Source organism: Heterodontus francisci, chromosome 32 (assembly GCF_036365525.1).
Source record: "Heterodontus francisci isolate sHetFra1 chromosome 32, sHetFra1.hap1, whole genome shotgun sequence".
Classification (NCBI taxonomy): Eukaryota; Metazoa; Chordata; class Chondrichthyes; order Heterodontiformes; family Heterodontidae; genus Heterodontus; species Heterodontus francisci.
The window spans coordinates 3970441-3995307 of NC_090402.1; the positions used below are offsets into that span (position 1 = coordinate 3970441).

The window sequence follows — 24867 nt, forward strand, 5'->3', positions numbered from 1 at the left end:
ACAAGTATGCAAAGAGGAACAATTAGCAAAGGTAAATGTGGGCACCACAGTGGCAGAGACAGGAGAAATTATAATGGAAAATAAGGAAATGGCAGTTATTAAACATTTTGTAATCTGTCTTCACAGTGGAAGATAAAAATAAGCGAACCGCAAATCGTACGAAAACTGGTTCAGGAATAAATATTGTCTGGGACACTTGGGAGAACTCCCCTGCTCTTTTTAAAAATAATGCTATGAGATCTTTTACATCAACCTGAGGGGAACACGGGGCCTCAATTTAACCCCTCATCTGAAAGGCGGCCGTTTCAACAGTGCGGTGCTCCCTCAGTACTGACCCTCCGACAGTGCAGCGCTCCCTCAGTACTGACCATCCAACAGTGCAGCACTCCCTCAGTACTGACCCTCCGCCAGTGCAGCACTCCCTCAGTACTGACCCTCCGACAGTGCAGCGCTCCCTCAGTACTGACCATCCAACAGTGCAGCACTCCCTCAGTACTGTTCCTCCGCCAGTGCAGCGCTCCGTCAGTACTGTTCCTCCGCCAGTGCAGCGCTCCCTCAGTACTGTCCCTCCGCCAGTGCAGCGCTCCGCCAGTACTGTCCCTCCGACAGTGCAGCGCTCCCTCAGTACTGACCATCCGAAATTGCAGCACTCCCTCAGTACTGTCCCTCCAACAGTGCAGCACTCCCTCAGTACTGACCATCCGACAGTGCAGCGCTCCCTCAATTCCGTGTACTGCCTGTGTGGAGTTTGCAAGTTCTCCCTGTGTCTGCGTGGGTTTCCTCCGGGTGCTCCGGTTTCCTCCCACATGCCAAAGACTTGCAGGTTGAAAGGTAAATTGGCCATTAGAAATTGCCCCTAGTATAGGTAGGTGGTAGGGAAAATATAGGGACAGGTGGGGATGTGGTAGGAATATGGAATTAGTGTAGGATTAGTATAAATGGGTGGTTGATGGTCGGCACAGATTCGGTGGGCCGAAGGGCCTGTTTCAGTGCTGTATCTCTAAACTAAACTAAAGTACTGACCCTCTGACAGTGCAGCGCTCCCTCAGTACTGTATTGGAGGGTCAGTCTAGATTTTGTGCTTGACTCTCTGGAGTGGGGTTTAAATTCAGTTTGCTACTCACTGAGCTGTAGCTGAGATTCAAGAGAAATGAATAGGGAAAGGGTTTTTTTGCTATCAGCCAGAGAAAAGGGTCATTTTTTTCACATCTAGTTGTTTGATTTGGTTCATGCGGTTTGGCACCTCAGTTTCTGTAGACTTTTGTTCTCTGTTGGTTGGTTTGTTGCCTGATTTACTTTTCCTTTGTTCTGGGTGGTGTGCAGGGTGATCCTGGTCCAGCAGGCCCTCCCGGGAAGGATGGTCCACCAGGCCTCCGAGGATTCACTGGTGAGCGTGGACTTGCTGGACCCCTCGTAAGTATAGCAGCCTTATCTTCACATCTTGGACCTCTAAGACCGTTCTCACCTCCGAACACTGTCCCCGTCAAACACTCCCAGGGCAGGTACTGCACGGAACCCGTCCGCCCTGATTGCCTGCCCCTCCTCTGCAGTTACGTTCGTGCCCGGGTGTCCCTGGAGAAGGAGCATGCGATGTTTACCGGCGCACTTGAGGCCTTCGGCGATGGTGGGCACCGCAGGGACTGGAGTGCATCATCAATGCAGAGAATGGCATTTTAATTTGAGTTTTGTTTTATTTATTCAATTTTAATGAAGTTATTTTATAAAATGTATGTAAGTGGGGGGGCCTGAGGAATAAAGGCCCCCTCGACATAAAATGGGTCTCGGCTATAAAGGCCACAAAAAAAAACGGGTTAGAGAAATCATTTCTTTTTAAATAGAGGGATGTTAATACATGAAAAGCTCGACCAGAATTAGTGGGAGAAGCAAAATCCAATCTTTTAAAAGCAAAGTGGATAAGTATTTGAAAAAAATGTTTTCAATGTTTTTTGGGAAAGTCTTGGGGAATAGGTCGAACGGGAGAGCCATTCCAGAGAGAGGGTGCACAGGTGTGTGTCGAACGGGATAGGGTTGGATAATGGGTCTTTGTGAAGGGCCCTTCTTCTGTTGTGTAAAATTCTGTCATTCTCAACAGGACAGTAATCCCTCAAAGAGATTACTGAGAGTTAATATCCTCAGAGCTGCTGTAACCTCCCTGGATTGGATCAGGAACCCTGTTTCTGTGTGTTAAGAGCTTGCGGAAATTCCTAGCCTGTGACTCCTTAATGTATCTCAGTCTGATTAGGAATAGGTCAAATCTTGCCAAGGTGTTCAGAGTGTGGGGGTAACGTCTTCTCGTCACTCTGTGTTAGTGGGAACAAAATGGAGTGAATTCCATGCTCAGTGTCTAGAGTGACATTGTTAACAAGTCTGAAATGAAGCAGTGCAGATTGTCCCTACTCCAGACTCCACTTGGCTCAAAGTGTGTTTTCAAGTCAGCAATTGATAAATTTTTTGATATTAAGGGAATTAAATGATATGGTGATGCGGGGAAGGTAAAGTTGAGGTAGATCAGCTATGATCTTATTGAATGTTGAAGCAGGCTCGAAGGGCCGAATGGCCTCTTCCTCCTCCTATTCCTTGTGTTTCTTTTATTTGGTGGATTTGGCACTGATTCTTATTTTTTCGCTGTCTACAGGGTCAGATCGGTTTGAAAGGCAGTGAAGGACCTCCTGGTCCCCCAGGTCCACTGGTAAGTGAGAAACACCTCAAGAAAAGAGCACATGCACAAGGCTCAGGGTTGCCAACTCTGATTGTACCAATTCTTCACGTGACCTCCCACCAGGCCAAACAGTCGTTGTTTTCCACCATCCCCAATATTTTTATAACTAATTAACGAGTTGGTTTAAAAACATGAGAAACACACAGGGGTCTGGGAGATTAATCTTTCATTCCTGAAGATTCCAGGGGAGTTAACAATTCTACAGCAAGATATGGACTCATTCTGCAGTCATTGTGAAAGGAAATGCTTTTGCCAAGCAGTGCATGATGTACATTCCCGATTCCTCACTCAAGGCATGAAGCCTCACACCTGTATTGTATCAGAAAATAGCCCATGCTTCGGAATCTCTTGGGACTGTCAATCACAGATTATGTGCATGAATTCCCAGTGTCTAGTCCTAATGGACAAGCACGGGCCCAGGACATGCAGTCGGAATGTTTACCTGTATATTGATGAGAAATGTTTCAATAGGGATGAATGTGAAAAGACATGACGGCTGTTTTTTGGAAGTATCTTTGAAACTCAACGCGTCCATGGCTTCCTGTGGAATGTCAGAACATGAATGCACATATGATGAGTTGAGAGCAGTTGGAGGTTTCAGGCCTCAGCATTGCCCCAGGTGGAGGTCTCAAACCTCCCCTCAGAAACTTACCCTCAGAGGGAAATTCATTCACTGGAGGTTGGGGAGGAGGAGGATAGTGGTGGCCTGTCACATACCTGCAACTGGCACAGGATCTAGTCTGTCCCTTCAGCCTGGCATAGAATAAGACACCTATAGATGCAAGGGGGAAGGTCAGAAAATGAAAGAATCACACCGGGAAATCAGAGTATAAAATTCAGCTTCCTGCAGTAAGAATGATTGTCAGATAGACGTGTGACCCAGGGTCTCTGTACACATCCCCCAGCACCACCAGGCTGGGACAGTCAGTCCCTAACATGTTTAAAACCCCATGCCCCTCCTATCATAGTTGAACATCTATAAAGTCCAGGATTATTGGCGACATTTTTTAGTTTTAATCTTTAACCTTAAGTTTTTTTTATTCAAAGGGCTCACCAGGCAATCGTGGGCAAGCTGGGCCAGCGGGACCCATCGGTCTCCCAGGGCGACCTGGGCCTCAAGGACCTCCTGGCCCTGCTGGTGAAAAGGGAGCCCGCGTAAGTACAGTTTCTCCTGATTGAACCACTCAGTACTAATTCTGTACATTGCTCATATACTATATATCTTGCTATGTGTGCAATGCCAATATGCCATGTACCATTTGTATACACTGTTCATGTACTTTGCTCTGTGAACACTGCTTTTACAATGTTCCATCCAGTCTGTACAGTCTCCTCACTATTGTTTCTGATGCCTCCCCTTGGTGTTCTCTGTACATTCTCTAGCTTGTTTTCAAAGCCCTCACCTCAGACCTGAGCACTGCCTGAATATGCAGCTGACACTCAAAACAGGAAGCTACCAAAAGGATCTGCTTCCGTAGTTTGTCAAACTGGTTGGAGGGAAGATTCACTGCAGCCACTGTGGTAGAAACACGAGTAGTAAATAGTGACATTGAGGAGCGGACGACAATCATTACACCAGCGTTCTAATCCTTTGATGCCTTTAATTAACTATCAGAACCCTGGAAATCTGACAGAGAATGAAGGACTTTGAGAATCCTTAAACCAACAGCAGTCTGACTGTCTAAGCATGCTATTGAACAGATTGGATTGGATTGTGTATTCAAGCTACTTATCCTTCAATGTTTCTCTCTCCTTCCTCCACTTACAGGGTGAGAAGGGGCCTCAGGGACCAGCAGGCCGAGATGGTATCCAGGGTCCAGTAGGTCTGCCAGGTCCAGCAGGATCATCAGGACCACCAGGTGAAGATGGAGACAAGGTGCGAACACAATGAACAGATAGTAATTGGATGATTTGTTAAGTGTTGCAGTGCAGGTTAATGAGGCTATAAAAAATGCAAAGCACTGGGGTTCATTTCTAGGGGGAATAGGATTGAAAAGCAGAGATGTTATTTTAAACTTGTATACAACCTTGGTGAGACCACACTTGGAACATTGTGCACAATTCTGGTCTCCATATTGCAAAAAGGATTTAGAGGTACTGGAGAAAATACAAAAACAAATTTAGTTACAAGGATGATCCCGGAACTGAGAGGTTATAATCACCAGGAAAGACTGAACAGGCTGAAGATCTTTTCTCGAGAAAAGAGGAAGTTGAAGGATGACCTGATAGAGGTCTTTAAAATTATGAAAAGGTCGTCCCTTGTGAGGGAGACCAGAACCAGGGACCATAAATATAAGACAGTCCCTAAAAATCCCATTGGGAATTCAGGAGAAACTTCTTTACCCAGAGAGTGGTGAGAATGTGGAACTCACTACCACAGGGAGTGGTTGAGGTGAATAGTGTCATTACATTTAAGGGGAAGCTGGATAAACATATGAGGGAGAAAGGAATAGAAGGATATGGTGATAGAGTGAGATGGAGAGGGAGTGGGAGGAGGCTCGTATGGAGCAGATGGGCCGAATGGCCTGTTTCTGCTTCTGCGCTGTAAATTCAATGTAACAATAACTTGCATTATCATCACACCTTTAACATAAAAAGCACAGCAATGTGCTTCATTGAGATGTGTTGATAGAATGAGCACCAGCTCAAAGGAGATTTTGGAAAGGTTGGCCAAAGGTTTTGTCAGATAAGTGGGGATTAAGGAGGGTCTCAAACACAGTGTGATTTAGGGAGGGAATTCCTGAGCATAGGGCATAGAGGACTAAAGTACAGGCACCAATGGTAGGGTACGGGAGTGGGGAATGTACAGGAGACCAGAGTCGGAGCAGGGAAGAGATCTGGGAGTTTTGTAAGATTGGAGGAGGTTACAGAGATAGGGAGGGGGGAAGCCCTGAGAGAATTTAAACAGGAGGATGAGAATTTAAAATTGGAGGCATTGGTAGGTCAGTAAGCACAGGGATGGTTGGTGAGCGAGACTTGGTGTGTGGTAGGATATGGGGCAGCAGAGTTTTGGAAAAACTGAAAAAGCCAATTAATTAGTTTTACAGTGAAGAAAGAGCACCAATCAGAATGGATTTATGATTACAATTGAAAGTGACACAATCATCAGACAAATGATCGGTTTGAGATTAATCCTCAGATCACATAGTGTCACATTTAGATTCTTAACTCACTGTTATTTTATCATCAGTAAAGGCCCAGTACAGCTTTGGATATTTTCATTTCTGGAATGCACTGCCTGAAAGGGCGTTGGAAGCAGATTCAATAGTAACTTTCAAAAGGGAATTGGATAAATACTTGAAAAGGAGAAAGTTGCAGGGCTGTGGGGACTAATTGGATAGCTCTTTCAAAGAGCCAGCACAGACACAATGGGCCGAATGACAGCCTCCTGTGCTTTGAGATTCTATGAATTACACCACGCAGAGAGCGAGGACACTGGGAGTGAGTTACTGACTGTTGTGAGTGATTTTGTTTTAAAGACCAATGACCCTTGACCTTTCCTTGGTTTTCCCATCAGGGTGAAACTGGTGAGCCAGGACAAAAGGGCAGCAAAGGTGACAAGGGTGAACAGGTGAGAATCATCATTGTGGAGCATGTGTTTGATTCAGAAATGTCCCTCCTTCCAAAACAGAGTGGCCTAACCTGCTGACTGGCTTTGCTCAGGATGCACTTGTCTTTCCGTGGGCCATGGATATACCCGAAGACAGGCAGGTGAGAGCACTTTGAGATTTAGTGCTCCACACACCAGCTCCTTCTGTCAGTGATCACACTACAGGGAAGAACAGGTGTTGGGCATTTAGGCTTGAGTGCTTTGTCACTCAGAGAAAACCTCTCAAAAACATTCATGACTGGTGAGGTGAAAGAAAGAACTTGCATTTCTATAGCACCTTTCACAACCTCACGCTGTTCCAAAGCACTTTACAGCCAATCAAGTACTTTGTGAAGTATTGTTGCTGTTTTAATGTAGGGAACATGGCAGCCAATTTGCACACAGCAAGATCCCGCAAACAGCAATGTTTAAATGACCAGATAATCTGTTTTTGTGATGTTGGTTGAGGAATAAATATTGACCAGGACACCGGGGAGAACTCCCCTGCTCGTCTTCAAAATAACGGCGATGGGATCTTTTACATCCACCTGAGAGAGTAGACAGAGCCTCAGTTTAATGACTCATCTGAATGATGGGGCCTCTGACAGTGCGGCACTCCCTCAGTACTGCCCCTCCGACTATGCGGCACTCCCTCAGTGCTGCCCCTCCGACTGTGCGGCGCTCCCTCAGTGCTGACCCTCCGACTGTGCGGCGCTCCCTCAGTGCTGACCCTCCGACAGTGCGGCACTCCCTCAGTACTGACCCTCCGACAGTGCGGCACTCCCTCAGTACTGACCCTCCGACTGTGCGGCACTCCCTCAGTACTGACCCTCCGACAGAGCAGTGTTCCTTCAGTGCTGACCATCCGACAGTGCGGCACTCCCTCAGTGCTGACCATCCGACAGTGCGGCACTCCCTCAGTGCTGACCATCCGACAGTGCGGCACTCCCTCAGTGCTGACCATCCGACAGTGCGGCACTCCCTCAGTGCTGACCATCCGACAGTGCGGCACTCCCTCAGTGCTGACCATCCGACAGTGCGGCACTCCCTCAGTACTGACCATCCGACAGAGCAGCGTTCCCTCAGTGCTGACCATCCGACAGTGCGGCACTCCCTCAGTGCTGACCATCCGACAGTGCGGCACTCCCTCAGTGCTGACCATCCGACAGTGCGGCACTCCCTCAGTGCTGACCATCCGACAGTGCGGCAGTCCCTCAGTGCTGACCATCCGACAGTGCGGCACTCCCTCAGTGCTGACCCTCCGACAGTGCGGCACTCCCTCAGTACTGACCCTCCGACAGTGCGGCACTCCCTCAGTACTGCAGTGGGAGTGTCAGCCTGGATAATGTGTTCAAGTGTCCAGAGTGGAACCTTCTGACTCAGAAGAGACAGACAATCCCGCTGAGCCATGCCCAATACATTGTACCTATGGGGTCTGGCCTACTGAGAAAATATCGCTGTTTGACCTTGTCACATAAGATCATAGCTCAACCTAAGCCAAAATGGGGAGATAGTAACATGGAACAAGAGGTTAAAATAATAACCTGGTCTGACACAGACCCATGAAGAGCTAAAACTCTACACTTGGCCCCAAGGGAATGTGTCTAAATTCTGCTGTGGAAGTGCTGAGGAAAAAATTGTATTTTTAACTGATCGAAATGGATGATTTGATAGACCTGGGAGAAAAGCTGTGGACATTGAGCTGACCCTGCACTTGTGTCCAGTTGCTGGATACGAAGGAGTAACATTTGGCCCCAGGTATTAGAGGACATAATCAGGCTCGATCAGGATCCTGCTTGCAGAGTTTTGAGGAGGGTAATGATAACAGTTGCATCATTCCGTGAGGCGTTTGTGAAGTACAGAATCCGACGGCGTGCTCAACTTGTTCCAGCCCGGACAGGGTATGGCACTGAATCCGCCCATGTCAAGGAACAAAAGGGTAAAATTCAGCTTTGATGGAGACAAAATTAACAGCCCGATAAATAACTGCACCTGATTTTACCTTCTGTTGATTTACACGTCCCTCCGAAGCTGAATTTTACCTCCCAGGTTGCCATAATCTGAATGGGGGGTAAATTTCTGCTGTGGCTCTCCTGCTCATCTGCCTCAACTTTGTCAGAAGAGCTGCAGACACCCAACAAATGGCGTGAATGACCATCGGCTGTCCAAACATTCTACACTAATCAGAGATGTCAGCCTATGAACTTCAGGTTAGACCCTGTATTGGATGCAATAACCTTTACTGAAGATGTCTGTTTGATGTTCTTTACAGGGTCCACCTGGTCCAGGAGGACCTCAAGGCCCTATAGGACAACCTGGCCCAGCGGTGAGTCTACCCTACTCATTTCCGAGCTTTATTGCATTAGACCATTTCAAGATTTAGCAGAGTCCACAGGTAAGAGTTGTGACAGCTCTGCCTTGCTTGTGTTTCAGGGTGCTGATGGTGAGCCTGGTCCCAGAGGACAGCAAGGTCTCTTTGGCCAGAAAGGTGACGAAGGTCCAAGGGGTTTCCCTGGTCCTCCTGGTCCAGTTGGTCTTCAAGTGAGTAAATGTGTCCCTGTTCAGTACGATCCCACTGTATCCCACCCACATGTTGAAGATACTATGAGCTGCCCATTCATTTCAGAACCTTTAATGTGTTGGTTTGTTTGAGAAACCCATGTAAGCTGTCCATTTGTAATGAACAATCTGGCACAGACATCATGGGTCAGTGGTCTGTTTTTATGTTCCTGTTGTAGTTTTCCTTCTCTGATAACTCACGACATTTGCTCTTCATTGTCAATGCTGCCTGTCCCTACACAGAGGCAAAGAATAAAACTTGTCACAACTATCAAAAACAGGCACTATATTTCTCCAGGGCCTGTGACTGCTTTAGAAGTTGAATTAATATTAAAATCTCAGTGTGACATCCTGCCTGCATGAGTTGGATGCAGTGTCTGACACAGCAATCTGAGCCACTTGTCTTATTCACTGCATTAAAAACAGAAGGGAAAAGTATTCTTGTAGTAAGAATGAGGAGAGGCAATCTAAACTAAATGGTGCGATTTTAAAGGGAGTGCAGGAGCAGAGACACCTGCGGGTGTACGTAGACAAATCTTTAAAAGTGGTAGGACAGATTAATAAAACTTAAAAAGCATACATGACCCTGGGCTTTATTAATAGAGAAATAAAGTACAAAAATAAGGATGTATTGCGAAACATTTACAAATCACTGCTTAGACCCCAGCTGGAGAATTGTGTCCAATTCTGGGCATCACAAGGGGAGGTGGTGGCGTAGTGGTAGTCACTGGACTAGTAACCCAGAGACCCAGGGTATTTCTCTGGGGACATGGGTTCGAATCCCACCACAGCAGAAGGTGGAATTTGAATTTAATTAATAAATCTGGAATTAAAAGCTAGTCTAATGATGGCCATGAAACCATTGTTGATTGTTGTAAAAACCCATCTGGTTCACTAATGTCCTTTAGGGAAGGAAATCTGCTGTCCTTACCTGGTCTGGCCTACATGTGACTCCAGACCCACAGCAATGTGATTAACTCTTACATGCCCTCGAAATGGCCGAGCAAGCCACTCAGTTGTACCTAACCGCTACAAAGTCAATAAAAAGGAATGAAACTGGACGGACCACCCGGCATCGAGCTGGGCACTGGAAACGACAACGACAAACCCAGCCCTGTCGACCCTGCAAAGTCCTCTTTACTAACATCTGGGGGCTTGTGCCAAAGTTTAGTTTAGTTTAGAGATACAGCACTGAAACAGGCCCTTCGGCCCACCGAGTCTGTGCCGACCATCAGCCACCCATTTATACTAATCCTACACTAATTCCATATTCCTACCACATCCCCACCTGTCCCTATATTTCCCTACCACCTACCTAGACTAGGGACAATTTATAATGGCCAATTAACCTATCAACCTGCAAGTCTTTGGCATGTGGGAGGAAACCGGAGCACCCGGAGAAAACCCACGCTGACACAGGGAGAACTTGCAAACTCCACACAGGCAGTACCCAGAATTGAACCCGGGTCGCTGGAGCTGTGAGGCTGCGGTGCTAACCACTGCGCCACTGTGCCGCCCACAGTTGGGAGAGCTGTCCCACAGACTAGTGAAGCAACAGCCTGACATAGTCATACTCATGGAATCATACCTTACAGACAATGTCCCAGACACTGCCATCACCATCCCCGGGTATGTCCTGTCCCACCGGCAGGACAGACCCAGCAGAGGTGGCGGCACAGTGGTATACAGTAGGGAGGGAGTTGACCTGGGCGTCCTCAACATCGACTCCGGACCCCATGACGTCTCATGGCATCAGGTCCAACATGGGCAAGGTAAACTCCTACTGATGACCACCTACTGCCCTCCCTCAGCTGATGAGTCAGTACTCCTCCATGTTGAACACCATTTGGAGGAAGCACTGAGGGTGGCAAGGGCACAGAATGTACTCTGGGTGGGGGACTTCAGTATCCATCACCAAGAGTGGCTCGGTAACACCACTACTGACCGAGCTGGCCGAATACTAAAGAACATGGGTGGTTGATGGTCAGCACAGACCCGGTGGGCCGAAGGGCCTGTTTCAGTGCTGTATCTCTAAAAAAAAAAACATAGCTGCTAGACTGGGTCTGCAGCAGGTGGTGAGGGAACCAACACGAGGGGAAAAACATACTTGACCTTGTCCTCACCAATTTGCCTGCCACAGATGCATCTGTCCATGACAGTATTGGTAGGAGTGACCACCACACAGTCCTTGTGGAGACGAAGTCCTACCTTCACATTGAGGATACCATCCATCGTGTTGTGTGGCACTATCACCGTGCTAAATGGGATAGATTTTGAACAGATCTAGCAATTCAAAACTGGGCGTTCATGAGGCGCTGTGGGCCATCAGCAGCAGCAGAATTGTACTCATCCACAATCTGTAACCTCATGGCCCGGCATATCCCCCACTCTACCATTACCATCAAGCCAGGAGACCAACCCTTGTTCAATGCAGAGTGCAGGAGGGCATGCCAGGAGCAGCACCAGGCATAACTCAAAATGAGGTGTCAACCTGGTGAAGCATAAACACAGGACTATCTGCATGCCAAACTGCATAAGCAGCATGCGATAGACAGAGCTAAGCGATCCCATAACCAATGGATCAGATCTAAGCTCTGCAGTCCTGCCATATCCAGTCATGAATGGTGGTGGACAATTAAACAACTAACTGGAGGAGGTGGCTCCACAAATATCCCCATCCTCAATGATGGGGGAGCCCAGCACATCAGTGCAAAAGATAAGGCTGAAGCATTTGCAACAATCTTCAGCCAGAAGTGCCAAGTTGATGATCTTCTCGGCCTCCTCCTGAAGTCCCCAGCATCACAGATGCCAGACTTCAGCCAATTCGATTCACTTCGCGTGATATCAAGAAATGACTGAAGGCACTGGATACTGCAAAGGTCCTGACAATATTCCGGCAATAGTACTGAAAACCTGTGCTCCAGAACTTGCCGTGCCCCTAGCCAAGCTGTTCCAGAACAGCCACAACACCGGCATCTACCCTGCAATGTGCAAAATTGCCCAGGTATGTCCTCTAAACAAAAAGCAGGACAAGTCCAACCTGGCCAATTACTGCCCCATCAGTAAAGTGATGGAAGGTGTCATCAACAGTGCCATCAAGCGGCACTTGCTTAGCAATAACCTGCTCAGTGAGGCTCAGTTTGAGTTCCGTCAGGGCCACTCAGCTCCTGACCTCATTACAGCCTTGGTTCAAACATGGACAAAAGAGCTGAACTCAAGAGGTGAGGTGAGAGTGACTGCCCTTGACATCAAGGCAGCATTTGACCGAGTATGGCATCAAGGAGCCCTCGCAAAACTGGAGTCAATGAGATTCAGGGGGAAAACCCTCCGCTGGCTGGAGTCATACCTAGCGCAAAGAAAGGTGGCTGTCGTTGTTGGAGGTCAATCATCTGAGCTCCAGGACATCACTGCAAGAGTTCCTCAGGGTAGTGTCCTAGGCCCAACCATCTTCAGCTGCTTCATCAATGACCTTCCTTCAATCATAAGGTCAGAAGTGTGGATGTTCGCTGATGATTGCACAATGTTCAGCACCATTCGTGACTCCTCAGATACTGAAGCAGTCCGTGTAGAAATGCAGCAAGACCTGGACAATATCCAGGCTTGGGCTGATAAGTGGCAAGTAACATTCAAGTCACACAAGTGCCAGGCAATGACCATCTCCAACAAGAGAGAATCTAACTATCTCCCCTTGACAGTCAATGGCATTACCATCGCTGAATCCCCCACTATCAATATCCTATGGGTTACCATTAACCAGAAACTGAACTGGAGTAGCCATATAAATACCGTGGCTACAAGAGGAGGTCAGAGGCTAGGAATCCTGCGGTGAGTAACTCACCTCCTGACTCCCCAAAGCCTGTCCATCATCTACAAGGCACAAATCAGGAGTGTGATGGAATACTCTCCACTTGCCTGGATGGGTGCAGCTCCAACAACACTCAAGAAGCTCGACACCATCCAGGAAAGAGCAGCCAGCTTGATTAGCACCCCATCTACAAACGTTCACTCCCTCCACCACCGACGCACAGTGGCAGCAGTGTGTACCATTTACGAGATGCACTGCAGCAATGCACCAAGGCTCCTTAGACAGCATCTTCCAAACCCGCGACCTCTACCTCCTCGAAGGACAAGAGCAGCAGATGCATGGGAACACCAACACCTGCAAGTTCCCGACCAAGTCACACACCATCCTGACTTGGAACTATATCGCCGTTCCTTCACTGTCACTGGATCAAAATCCTGGAACTCCCTTCCTAACAGCACTGTGGGTGTATCTACCCCACATGGACTGCAGCGGTTCAAGAAGGCAGCTCACCACCACCTTCTCAAGGGCAATTAGGGATGGGCAATAAATGCTGGCCTGGCCAGCGATGCCCACGTCCCATGAATAAATAAAAAAAAAATACTTTAGGAAGGATGTCGAGGCCTTGGAGAGGGTGCAGAGGAGATTTACGAGAAAGGGACCAGGGATGAGGGAGTTCAGTTACAGGGAGAGACTGGAGAAGCTGGGATTGTTCTCCTTACAGCAGAGAAGGTTAAGTGGAAATTTCAAAATCATCAAAGTTTTCCATAGATACATAAATAGTAAAAAGGTGGTAAAAGGAGGAGTGGGGCTGGTTAGGGACCAGAAAGGGGATTTACACAGGGAGGCAGAGGGCATAGCTGAGGTATTAAATGAATACATTGCATCTGTCTTTACCAAGGAAGATGATGCAACCCAGGAATGGTGACAGAGGAGGTAAAACTCGAAGGATTTAAAATTGATGATGAGGACGTATTAGATAGGCTACTTAAAATGGATGAAGCACCAGGACTGGATCTTCAAAAAAGGGTGTGAAGATAAGCCCAGCAACTACAGGCCAGTCTGTTTAACTTCAGTCGTGGGGAAATTTCTAGATAAGTAATTCAGGCCAAAATTAATAGTCACATGGAAAAATATGGGTTAATTAAGGAAAGCCAGCATGGATTTCTTAAGGGAAAATCATGTTTAATTAACTTGCTGGAGTTTTTTGAGGAGGTAACAGAGAGGGTTGATGAGGGCAATGGTGTTGATGTGGTGTACATGGACTTTCAAAAGACATTTGATACAGTGCCACACAACAGACCTGTGAGCAATGTTAGAGCTCATAGAATAAAAGGGACGGTAGCAACATGGATACGAAATTGGCTGAGTGACAGGAACCAAAGAGTAGTGCTTAATGAATGTTTTTCGGGCTGGAGGAAGGTTTGTAATGGAGTTCCCCAGGGGTCAGTGTTGGGACCCTTGCTTTTCCTGATTATATATTAATGACCCAGACCTTGGTGTACAGGGCACAATTTAAAAGTTTTCAGATGATACGAAACTTGGAAGCATTGTGAACTGTGAGGAGGATAGTGTAGAACTTCAAAAGGACATAGACAGGTTGGTGGAATGGGCAGACAGGTGGCAGATGAAGTTCAATGCAGAGAAATGTGAAGTGATTCATTTTGGTAGGAAGAACATGGAGAGACAATATAAAATAAAGGGTACAATTCTAAAGGGGGTGCAGGAGTAGAGGGACCTGGGTGTATATGTGCATAAGTCATTGAAGGTGATAGGACAGGTTGAGAGAGCGAATAATAAAGCATACAGTATCCTGGGCTTTATTAATAGAGGCATAGAGTATAAGATCAAGGAGGTTATGTTGAGCTTGGATAAGACACTAGTTTGGCCTCAGCTGGAGTATTGTGTCCAATTCTGGGCACCGCACTTCAGGAAAGACGTGAGGGCATTGGGGAGAGTACAGAAAAGATTCACGAGAATGGTTCCAGGGATGAGGAATTTCAGTTATGAAGATAGATTGGAGAAGTTGGGACTGTTTTCCTTGGAGAAGAGAAGGCTGAGAGGTGATTTGATAGAGGTATTCAAAATCACGAGGGTTTGGACAGAGTAGATAGAGAGAAACTGTTCCCACTCGTGAAAGGATCAAGAGCGAGAGGGCACAGATTTAAAGTTTTTGGTAAGAGAAGCAAAAGTGACATGAGGAAAAACTTTTTCACACAGCGAGTGGTTAAGGTCTGGAATGCGCTGCCTGAGAACGCGGTGGAGGCAGGGTCGATTGAAGCATTCAAAAGGGAATTAGACAGTTATATGAAAAGGAAGAATGTGCAGTGTTACAGGGAGAAGGCGGCAGGGGAATGGCACTAAGTGAATTGCTCATTCGGAGAGCTGGTGCAGACATGATGGGCCGAATGGCCTCCTTCTGTGCTGTAACAATTCTGTGATGAAGAGTTTTGATAGAGTAATTAAGGAGAAACTGTTTCCAGTTGCAGGAGGGTTGTTAACCAGAGGACAGAGATTTAAGGAAATTGGCAAAAGAACCAGAGGGGGAGATGAGAAGAATGTTTTTTACACAGTGAGTTGTTGTGATCTGGAACGCGCTGCCTGAAAGGGCGGTGGAAGCAGATTCGATAGTAACTTTCAAAAGGGAATTGGATAAATACTTGAAGGGGAGAAATTTGCAGAGCTATGGGGAAAGAGCAGGGGAGTGGGATTCATTGGTTAGCTCTTTCAAAGAGCTGGCACAGACATGATGGGCCAAATGGCCTGTGCTGTTAGATTCTATAATTTCTTGCACGATTCTGGTTAGTCTATTGGGTAAGCTGATAGCTTCCCAATGGAGAGGCCAGTGGTGGATTTTAATTATTCAATGGGCAACTCTGCAAGCGTTTGAGTAACACATCGGAACTCATCTGGAAAATAAACAGGGTAAGCTGAATTATCTGGGGCTATCCCAATCTGAGATTGTGAATCTAAAACTTGCTGGGGAGTCCCAGCAACACCAGGGGTGCAACTCTCCATTAAACTTTGTTCAAGCTTAAGAATATAGAGATTGTAAAATGAAAAAAGACCAAGATCCATCTAATTGGCTTTCTACCATCCTGGTAATCCCATGATCCAATGATAATGGAGGTCTTGATTAATCACAGTGCTCACTCTTAGTCTAAAGGCCTGTAGACCAATTGACAATGTCTGCCAACTCATTGTCCCTCTGTCAGAATCTCCTTCTCAGTGATTTGCTCGGTGGAGTTGCTCTCTCTCGGAGAAACGGGTTGGTCAGAGGTTAGGGGAAGCCTGATGGTTTGGGAGTCGTTTTTTTAATTGTTCAATGGGATGTGGGTTTTGCTGGCAAAGCCAGCATTTGTTGCCCACTCCTAATTGTCTTTGACAACTGAGAGGCTTGCTCGGCTGTTTTTGAAAGCAGTTAAGAGTCAACCACATTACTGTGGGTCTGGAGTCACATATAGACCAGACCAGGTGAGGACGACAGATTTCCTTCCCCCTAAAGGACATTAGTGAAGCAGATAGGTTTTTACGACAATCAATGATAGTTTCATGGCACCATTCCTGAGACTAGCTTTCAATTCCTGATTTTTTTTATTAATTGAATTTAAATTCCAGCAGCTGCCCTAGTGGGATTTGAACCCATGTCCACAGGGCATTGGCCTGGGCCTCTGAATTACTAGTTCAGTGATATTACCACTACACCACCCTCTCCCCCCAGCTGAAAGACACAGTGCATTTGGTCCACCTCCATCCCTCCCTGCCTCCAACTTTACATCCTGCAAAGGATACAATGGATCCTAAATGAAAAAAGGGAAATGGGCATGAGGAATGTTTCCCTGTTGACATAATAACTGTTGCTGTTAAAATCTTTTACAGGGGTTACCTGGCCCACCAGGTGAGAAAGGTGAAACAGGTGATGTGGGACCAATGGTAAGTGTGTGTGTCTGTTGAATTCACTGAGGCTTTTTTCTCAAGTTAACTTTTGGAATGTGTTGATGTTTTGGTGACAGAGTGACAGGAATGTGATTGACTTGTCCAATATTTCTGTTCCCAGGGTCCACCTGGCCCTCCAGGACCCAGAGGCCCATCTGGTGCTCCAGGGGCAGATGTAAGTATTATTCCTTTGAACAGTTTATCCTCCATTGTAACCATAGTTATGCTATGTGACAGGAAACTGAGCTTACTGATATTTCAGATCCTTTTTGAATTAGCCCAAAACTGTGCCAATTGTTTTAACTGAGATTGTCCATCCAATTTTACAATAATTTGCATTAATGTAGCAACTTTACCATAGTAAAATGTCCCAAGGTGCTTCACAGGGACAAAAATCAGACTCAAAATTGGACTCTGAGGCACATGAGATTTAGGACAGGTGACCAAAAGCTTAGTCAAAGAGGGAAGTTTTAAGGAGAGTCTTTTAGAGAGTTGGGAAGCTTTAAGGAGGGAATTCCAGAGCTTGGGGCCAACTGTGGTGGAGCAATTGAAATGAGGGATGTGCAAGAGGCCAGAATTGGAGGTGAGCAGAGCTCTCGGAGAGATCCTGCCAAAGTGAACAACTTCACACTTTCCCACATTATACTCCATCTGCCAGATTTTTGCCCACTCACTCAACCTATCTGTATCGGTCTGCAACCTCCTTATGTCCTCTTCACAACATACTTTCCTTCCTATCTCGGATAGTCGCACAACCCTCTGAGAAAAAATTTCTCCTCGTCTCCGTCCTAAAAGGACGACCCCTAGTTTCAAAACAGTGCCCGAGTTCTGGACGCACCCACAAGAGGAAACATCCTTTCCACATCCACCTTGTCAAGACCATTCAGGATCTTATAAACTTCAATCAAGTCTCCCCTCACTCTTCTAAACTCCAGTGAAAACAAGCCCAGTCTGTCCAATCTTTCCTCATAAGACAACCTTCTCATTCCAGGTCTCAATCTAGTAAACCTCCTCTGAACCACCTCCAATGCATTTATATCCTTCCTTAAATAAGGAGACCAAAACTGCACATAGTATTTGAGATGTGGTCTCACCAATGCCCTGTATAACATCCTTACTTTTATTTTCAATTCCTCTCATAATCAAGGATAGCATTCCATTAGCCTTCTTTATTGCCTGCTGTACCTGCATACTAGCTTTTTGTGACTCATGCACTAAAACATATAGATCCCTCTGCACCTCAGAATTCTGCAGTCATTCTCTGTTTTAAGTAATACTCAGCTTTTTTTATTCTTCCTGCCAAAGTGAACAACTTCACACTTTCCCACATTATACGCCATCTGCCAGATTTTTGCCCACTCACTCAACCTATCTATATCGGTCTGCAACCTCCTTATGTCATCTTCACAACATACTTTCCTACCTATCTTTGTGTCATCTGCAAATTTAGCTACCATGCCATCGCTCCCCTCATCTAAATCATTGACGTAAATTGTAAAAAGTTGAGTTGCCAGCATAGACCCCTGCGGGACTCAACTCTTCACATCCTGCCAGTCAGAAAAGGACCCATTTATGCATCCTCTCTGTTTTCTGCCAGTCAGCCAATCTTCTATCCATGCTAAAATGTTAACCCCTACACCATGAGCTCCCACTTTGCACAATAACCTTTTATGAGGCACCTTGTCAAATACCCTCTGGAAATCCAAGTACAGTAAGTCAATGGGCTCACCTTTATCCACGGCACATGTTATTCCTTCAAAGAACTCCAATAAATTGGTTAAACATGATTTCCCTTTCTCAAAACCATGCTGACTATTCCCAATTACCTTGAATTTTTCTAAGTGCTCAGCTATAACCTCCTTCATGATTGCTTCTAACACCTTCCCCATGACAGACGTGAAGCTAACTAGTCTATATTTACCTGTTTTCTGCCTCCCACCTTCTTGAATAGAAGGGTTATATTTGCTACTTTGCAGTCTGATGGAACCTTTCCAGAATCTAGTGAATTTTGAAAAATTAACACCAACGAATCTACAACCTCATTAGCCACCTCTTTTAAGACCCGAGGATGAAGCCCATCAGGACCCGGGGACTTGTCATCCTGCAGCTCCATCAGTTTGTTCAGTACCGCTTCCCTGGTGATTGTAATTTCACCAAGTTCCTCTCTTCCTTCCACCTCCTGATTTACAGCTATTACTGGAATGTTTTTTGTATCCTCCCAAGACAATTGCCCTGATTGACCGTGGCAATAAATTCAGTTTCTTGGACCCTTCCTTAAATAACTTGGGCAGTGTCGTGCCAGTGTCAACAGGTCAGACAAACAGATTCAGGACCATCCAGCAGACAGGCCGGATCACAAAAATCACGGATGTCTGAAGAGGGAAGTGAAGCAGGGAAGTAGGGGCATTCTCTGATGTTGGGGCATTATAGAGGGAGCTTTACTCTGTATGTAACCTTGTTTTTTTTTGTTGAGGGGGCCTTTATTCCTCAGGTCCCCTTTATATACATTTTTAAAATAACTTTATTAAAAACAGAAAAATAAACCAAAAACTCTAATTAAAATGCCATTCTTGGCGTCATTGATGCACTCCAGTCCCTGCGGTGCCCACTGGTCGCGGAAGGCCTCAAGCGTACCGGCGGACACCACATGCTCCTTCTCCGGGGACACCCGGGCACGAACGTAACCGCGGAAGAGGGGCAGGCAATCAGGGAGGACGGACACCCCAACGGCCCGCAGCCTGGACCTGTGAATTGTCACCTTGGCCAGGCCCAGGAGCAGACCGACGAGGAGATCCTCCTCCCGGCCCAAACCCGTCCGCACCGGGTGCCCAAAGATCAGGAGCTGAACTGCAGTCAAAACTTGAGCAGCCCCTTCAGATACTCAAAGAGCAGCTGTAACCTTGCACATTCCATATATATGTGGAACACGGACTCGTCCAGGCCGCAGAAAGTACAGGCGGCTTGGAAGTCCGTGAACCTGCTTAAAAGTCTATTGCACGGGACTGGCCTGGGCAACACCCTCCACCCCATGTCAACGGCCGAGGGCCAGCTGAACTTTATTGCGGCAACCCCTGCAAGCCGCGAGGAAATCCCGGAGTTCCGCCGAGGGGATGAGAGGAGATTCGGTGGGAGGCACGTGGGACTCCACCACCTCACTGGCGATGGAATCAAGGTCATCCTCCGTGCCCCACACCGAATCCCCATCCTCTTCCGGGTCATCACCGCCAGCGGCCGACACAGCCACCACACACCGTGGGGCGGACAACCCGGCCGCGCCAGCTGGTCCTGCCTCCGTCACGATCCCACCCCCAGGATTGATGGCGGAGGAGTCCTCTCTGGGTTCTAAGATGGAAGTGGAGCCTGTGGGCGCCAGCGGTTCAGGACCCCTCCCCCCCACCTCCCTCCCCAGGTCAATCAGCGATCCAGGGGAGACAGGAGCTCCCGACTCCAGAAATCCAGCCGGAGCCGAGACCGGAGGCGGAGAGAGGAGGCCTTCTCCCGCTCCGCCAGCACCCACAGGCCCAGCAGATGGGGCAGCATTCTCGGTTATAACCGGGACAGGTGCCTCCTGGTTGGTGGTGGACTCCGGCTGGGAGGGCCGACCCTCTGGGGCCTCGCCCTCCCCTCCTCTCAGGGCACCCGACCCAGTGGCAGTGGCAGAATGGGCAGCGTCCCCAGGCTCCCCCACAACAAGCAGGGCTCCATTGGCTTCCCCCGGAGGGGCCACACGTACAGGTGTCTCCCCCTCCCCTCCATCCTGAGGAATAGGGAGCTCCTGCCCAGACTTTGCAGCCTTGATGTTGGTGGTGGCGGTAGGGGGAACCTGAGGACCCGAAACAGGAGACAGCTCCCTTCCAACAGATGGACCCTGCACCTCAGGGCCCCTTGTTACCTCTGTGCAGGGGTGCCTTCTCCTCTTTTTCCCACTAGGGTGCGGAGGCTCAGAGACCTCCATGTCATCAGAGGCCTCGGCACCCTCCTTTTTTTTTAGTCACCCTGGGCCTGAGCCCAGCCCTGGGACAGGTGGATTCCGTGGGAATGGGCTTTGGGCTGAGCTGAGGCCCGGGTTGTGTCAATGTGTCCAGGGGACGCGCCTCTTGATGTTTCTTTTTCCTCCGCGTCTTCCTTCCACTCGGACGGACACTCCCCTCTCCGCTGAAGGCTGTGAAAACCACAGCCTCCGGAACCGACTGAGCGGTGTCTGTTGGATGTGTGGGGGGAGTGGGAGGAGGTGCTGTGGAACCACCCTGGGCCGCCGAGGTGGAGTTGGCGGCCGGGAGGTTGGGGCAGTTCTTACGAACATGCCCCACCCCCTTGCAGACGTGGCACCGCGCCCCATCCGAGGTCCAAAAGACGCTGTAGGCTGTCCCCTGGAACTCCACATTAAATTGGCCCTCCGTGTCCTCCTCCCGCGCCAGCTGCATAAATAACTGGTGGCGGAAGGAGTAGACATGTTGGAGGCTGTGCCCCCGAAGACCAAGCCGGACTGGGGTGATCCCCGACCTCACCTCCCCCAGATGGTGCAGGTGGGGGAGGAGGAGCTCACTGGGAATGAAGGGCGGGACATTGGACAACATTATCCGCTGCGCAGTGGCCCCCAGAGGATCCACAGGCAGGAAGGTCCCCCCCACAGTGAGCCCCTTACTCAGGGCCAGGGACACCGCCCGCTCGGTCCTCAGAAAAAACACAGCTTTCCCGTACATCTTTGAGGCCGCAACAATGGACAAGGAGCCGACAACCTCTGCCATTGCCTTCACGCAGGCCTCAATGGACATGTTGGGGTGGGGATAGCTCTTCACCCCATGGCTGGATGTTAGTAATTTAAAGGGTGACGGGGCCACATAGGCAGCCACAGAGGCTGCAGCTGCATAGGTTGTAGAGAGCCCCACCACCGGTCATAAAGGGCTTGACATGGGTCTAAGAGCTAAATACACCCCAAATTGTAGGCTTTAAATAACTTGAAGATTCACAAACAAACAAACAACAGGTTAGGGGAGAGGCTGAGGGAATAGAGAAGAGGGAAAGACAGGCTGTGATGGATGACTTGCTCTCAGGAGGTGGTGCACACAGCACACTTAAAACAGCCTTTGCCAGCACACTTGGTCTTCCGGTCTTCTGGTTGGGGGAGGCGTCTTCACCTGGGTCAGCTGAAGCTGCCCAGGCACTATTTATCCCCTTCCGTCTATTAGCCAGGCAGCTTCAGCTGACCCAGGCTGGGCAATTGGGGTGGGGAGGGAGCTTCCCTGCAACTGCACAGCTCCCTGCAGAATTGTATAGCCCCCACCCCTTGTTCTTCTGGCCTCTTCCACCTCCCACAACAGTCCAAATGAAATGAGTCTGGTGCTCAACACCCACCTCCAAATACAGGCTTATTCCAAAAGTCTTTCCTCTGCAGCAAATGTTGTTCAAGGTTTTTGCAGTTTCTCCTCAGCACTCCTCCTCCAGCAACAGGTACAGCCAACCCCAGTTTTTTTTTTTAAATGAAGTTTTTGTTTTTATTTATGAAACACATCCTTTGCCCTGAAATAATTGTCAATGACATCCTTGGCTTGTGAGTCTTTGCCATAATCCTTGACAACAACACAGCTGCAGCCTACAACCTTGCGAGGTTTCCCTTCTCGGTCTACCCCAGTGCTGTACCTGTCCTGGGAGTGTTTGATGGGACAGTGTAGAGGGAGCTTTATTCTGTATCTAATATTTGTGTTTTTCCACTTTTTATAAGATCATAAGAACTAGGAGCAGGAGTAGGCCGTCCGGCCCCTCGAGCCTGCTCCGCCATTCAATAAGATCATGGCTGATCTTTTCGTGGACTCAGATCCACTTACCCGCGCTCTCACCGTATCCCTTAATTCCTTTATTGTTCAAAAAGATATCTACCTTAGCTTTAAAGACGTTTACTGAAGAAGCGTCAACTACTTCACTGGGCAAGGAATTCCATAGATTAACAACCCTCTGGGTGAAGAAGTTTCTTCTTAATTCAGTCCTAAATCTGCTCCCTCTAATCTTGAGGCTATGCCCTCTTGTCCTAGCTTCACCTGCCAGTGGAAACATCCTCTCTACTTGTATCTTATCTATTCCCTTCATAATTTTATATGTTTCTATAAGATCCCCCCTCATTCTTCTGAATTCCAATGAATATAATCCCAATCTACTCAGTCTCTCCTCATAAACCAACCCCCTCAACCCCGGAATCAACCTAGTGAACCTCCTCTGCACCCTCTCCAGTGCCAGCATATCCTTTCTCAAGTAAGGAGACCAAAACTGCACACAGTACTCCAGGTGCGGCCTCACCAGTACCTTATACAGCTGCAACATAACCTCTCTGCTTTTAAACTCAATCCCTTTAGCAATGAAGGACAAAGTTCCATTTGCCTTCCTAATTACTTGCTGTACCTGCAGACCAACCTTCTGCGGTTCATGCACAAGGACACCCAGGTCCCTCTGCATAGCAGCATGCTGCAACTTTTTACCATTCAAGTAATAATCCTTTTTACTGTTACTCCTACCGAAATGAATGACTTCACATTTATTAACATTGTATTCCATCTGCCAGACCTTTGCCCACTCACTCAATGTATCTATGTTCCTCTGCAAAGTTTCACAGTCATCTGCACACTTTGCTCTGCCACTCATAGTGTCATCTGCAAACTTTGACACCCTACACGTGGTCCCCAACTCCAAATCATCTATATAAATTGTAAATAATTGCGGTCTCAACACCGATCCCTGAGGCACACCACTAGTGACTGATTGCCAACCAGAATAGCACTCATTTATCCCCACTCTCTGCTTCCTGTTAGTCAACCAATCCTCTATCCATGCTAATACTTTACCCCTAACGCCATGCATCCTTATTTTATACAGCAGCCTCTTGTGCGGCACCTTGTCGAAGGCCTTTTGGAAATCTAGGTACACCACATCCACTGGGTCCCCATTGTCCACCTTGCTCATAATGTCATCATAGAATTCCAAAAGATTTGTCAAGCATGACCTGCCCTTCATGAACCCATGCTGCGTCTGCCCAACGGGACAATTTCTATCGAGATGCCCTGCTATTTCTTCCTTGATAATAGACTCAAGCATCTTCCCCACTACAGAGGTTAAGCTAACCGGTCTATAATTCCCCATCTTTTGTCTACCTCCATTTTTAAACAGTGGCGTCACATCTGCTGTTTTCCAATCAGCTGGGACTACCCCAGAGTCCAGCGAATTTTGGAAAATTACCGCCAGTGCACCTGCTATTTCTCCCGCCATCTCTTTTAGTACCCTGGGATGCATTCCATCAGGGCCAGGAGACTTATCAATCCTTAGCTCCATTAGCTTGCCCAACACTACCTCTTCCGTAATAATGATTGTTTCCAGGTCCTCACCTACGTTCATCTCTTTGTCAATTACTGGCATGTTATTAATGTCCTCCACTGTGAAGACTGATACAAAATACCTGTTCAATGCCTTGGCCATTTCATCATATCCCATAACTAAATTCCCCTTCTCATCCTCTGAAGGACCAACATTTACTTTAGCCACTCTTTTTCGTTTTATATATTTATAGAAACTTTTGCTATTTGTCTTTATATTCTGTGCTAGTTTTTTCTCATGTTCTATCTTACTTTTCTTTATAGCTCTTTTTGTGGCTTTCTGTTGACCTTTAAAGTTTTCCCAATCTTCTAGTTTCATGCTGTTTTTGGCCACTTTGTATGCCTTCTCTTTCAATTTGATAGCCTCCCTTATTTCCTTAGACACCCATGGCAGATTACCCCTTTTCTTCCAGTCCTTCCTTTTCACTGGAATATACTTTTGCTGAGTACTTTGAAAAATTGCTTTGAAAGTCCTCCACTGCTCGTCAACTGTCCCACCATAAAATCTTTGTTTCCAGTCTACTCTAGCCAAGTCCTCCCTCATTCTATTGTAGTCCCCCTTGTTCAAGCGCAGGACCCTGGTATTGGATTTTATCTTCACACTCTCCATCTGTATTCTAAATTCAACCATACTGTGATCACTCCTTCCAAGAGGATCCCTAACTATGAGGTCATTAATTATTCCTGTCTCATTACACAGGACTAGATCTAGGATAGCTTGCTCCCTCGTCGGTTCCATTACATACATTCCATTACATTCTGCCTCGCACTGATTCTTGCTGGGGTATGGTCCCATCCCATATCGCAATCACTTCAGTAAATGTTGGCAGGATGTTTGAAATGGAGTACAGCCTTACTGATGACTCCGAGGCTACTTTCCCTGACGTCCACCAACATCAATCTT

The 24867-nt window shown here is 47.5% G+C and overlaps 1 protein-coding gene across 2 annotated transcripts in view; it reads left to right on the forward strand.

Moving 5' to 3' along the window:
* Window positions 1-24867, forward strand: part of col5a1 (procollagen, type V, alpha 1) — a 633899-nt gene that overhangs the window by 548656 nt on the left and 60376 nt on the right. For both annotated transcript variants that reach the window (XM_068012023.1, XM_068012024.1), the window contains exons 40-48: window positions 1324-1413; window positions 2636-2689; window positions 3767-3874; window positions 4488-4595; window positions 6237-6290; window positions 8581-8634; window positions 8742-8849; window positions 16549-16602; window positions 16727-16780. In XM_068012023.1, the coding sequence (XP_067868124.1) occupies window positions 1324-1413; window positions 2636-2689; window positions 3767-3874; window positions 4488-4595; window positions 6237-6290; window positions 8581-8634; window positions 8742-8849; window positions 16549-16602; window positions 16727-16780 (684 nt within the window). The remainder of the gene's footprint in view (window positions 1-1323; window positions 1414-2635; window positions 2690-3766; window positions 3875-4487; window positions 4596-6236; window positions 6291-8580; window positions 8635-8741; window positions 8850-16548; window positions 16603-16726; window positions 16781-24867) is intronic.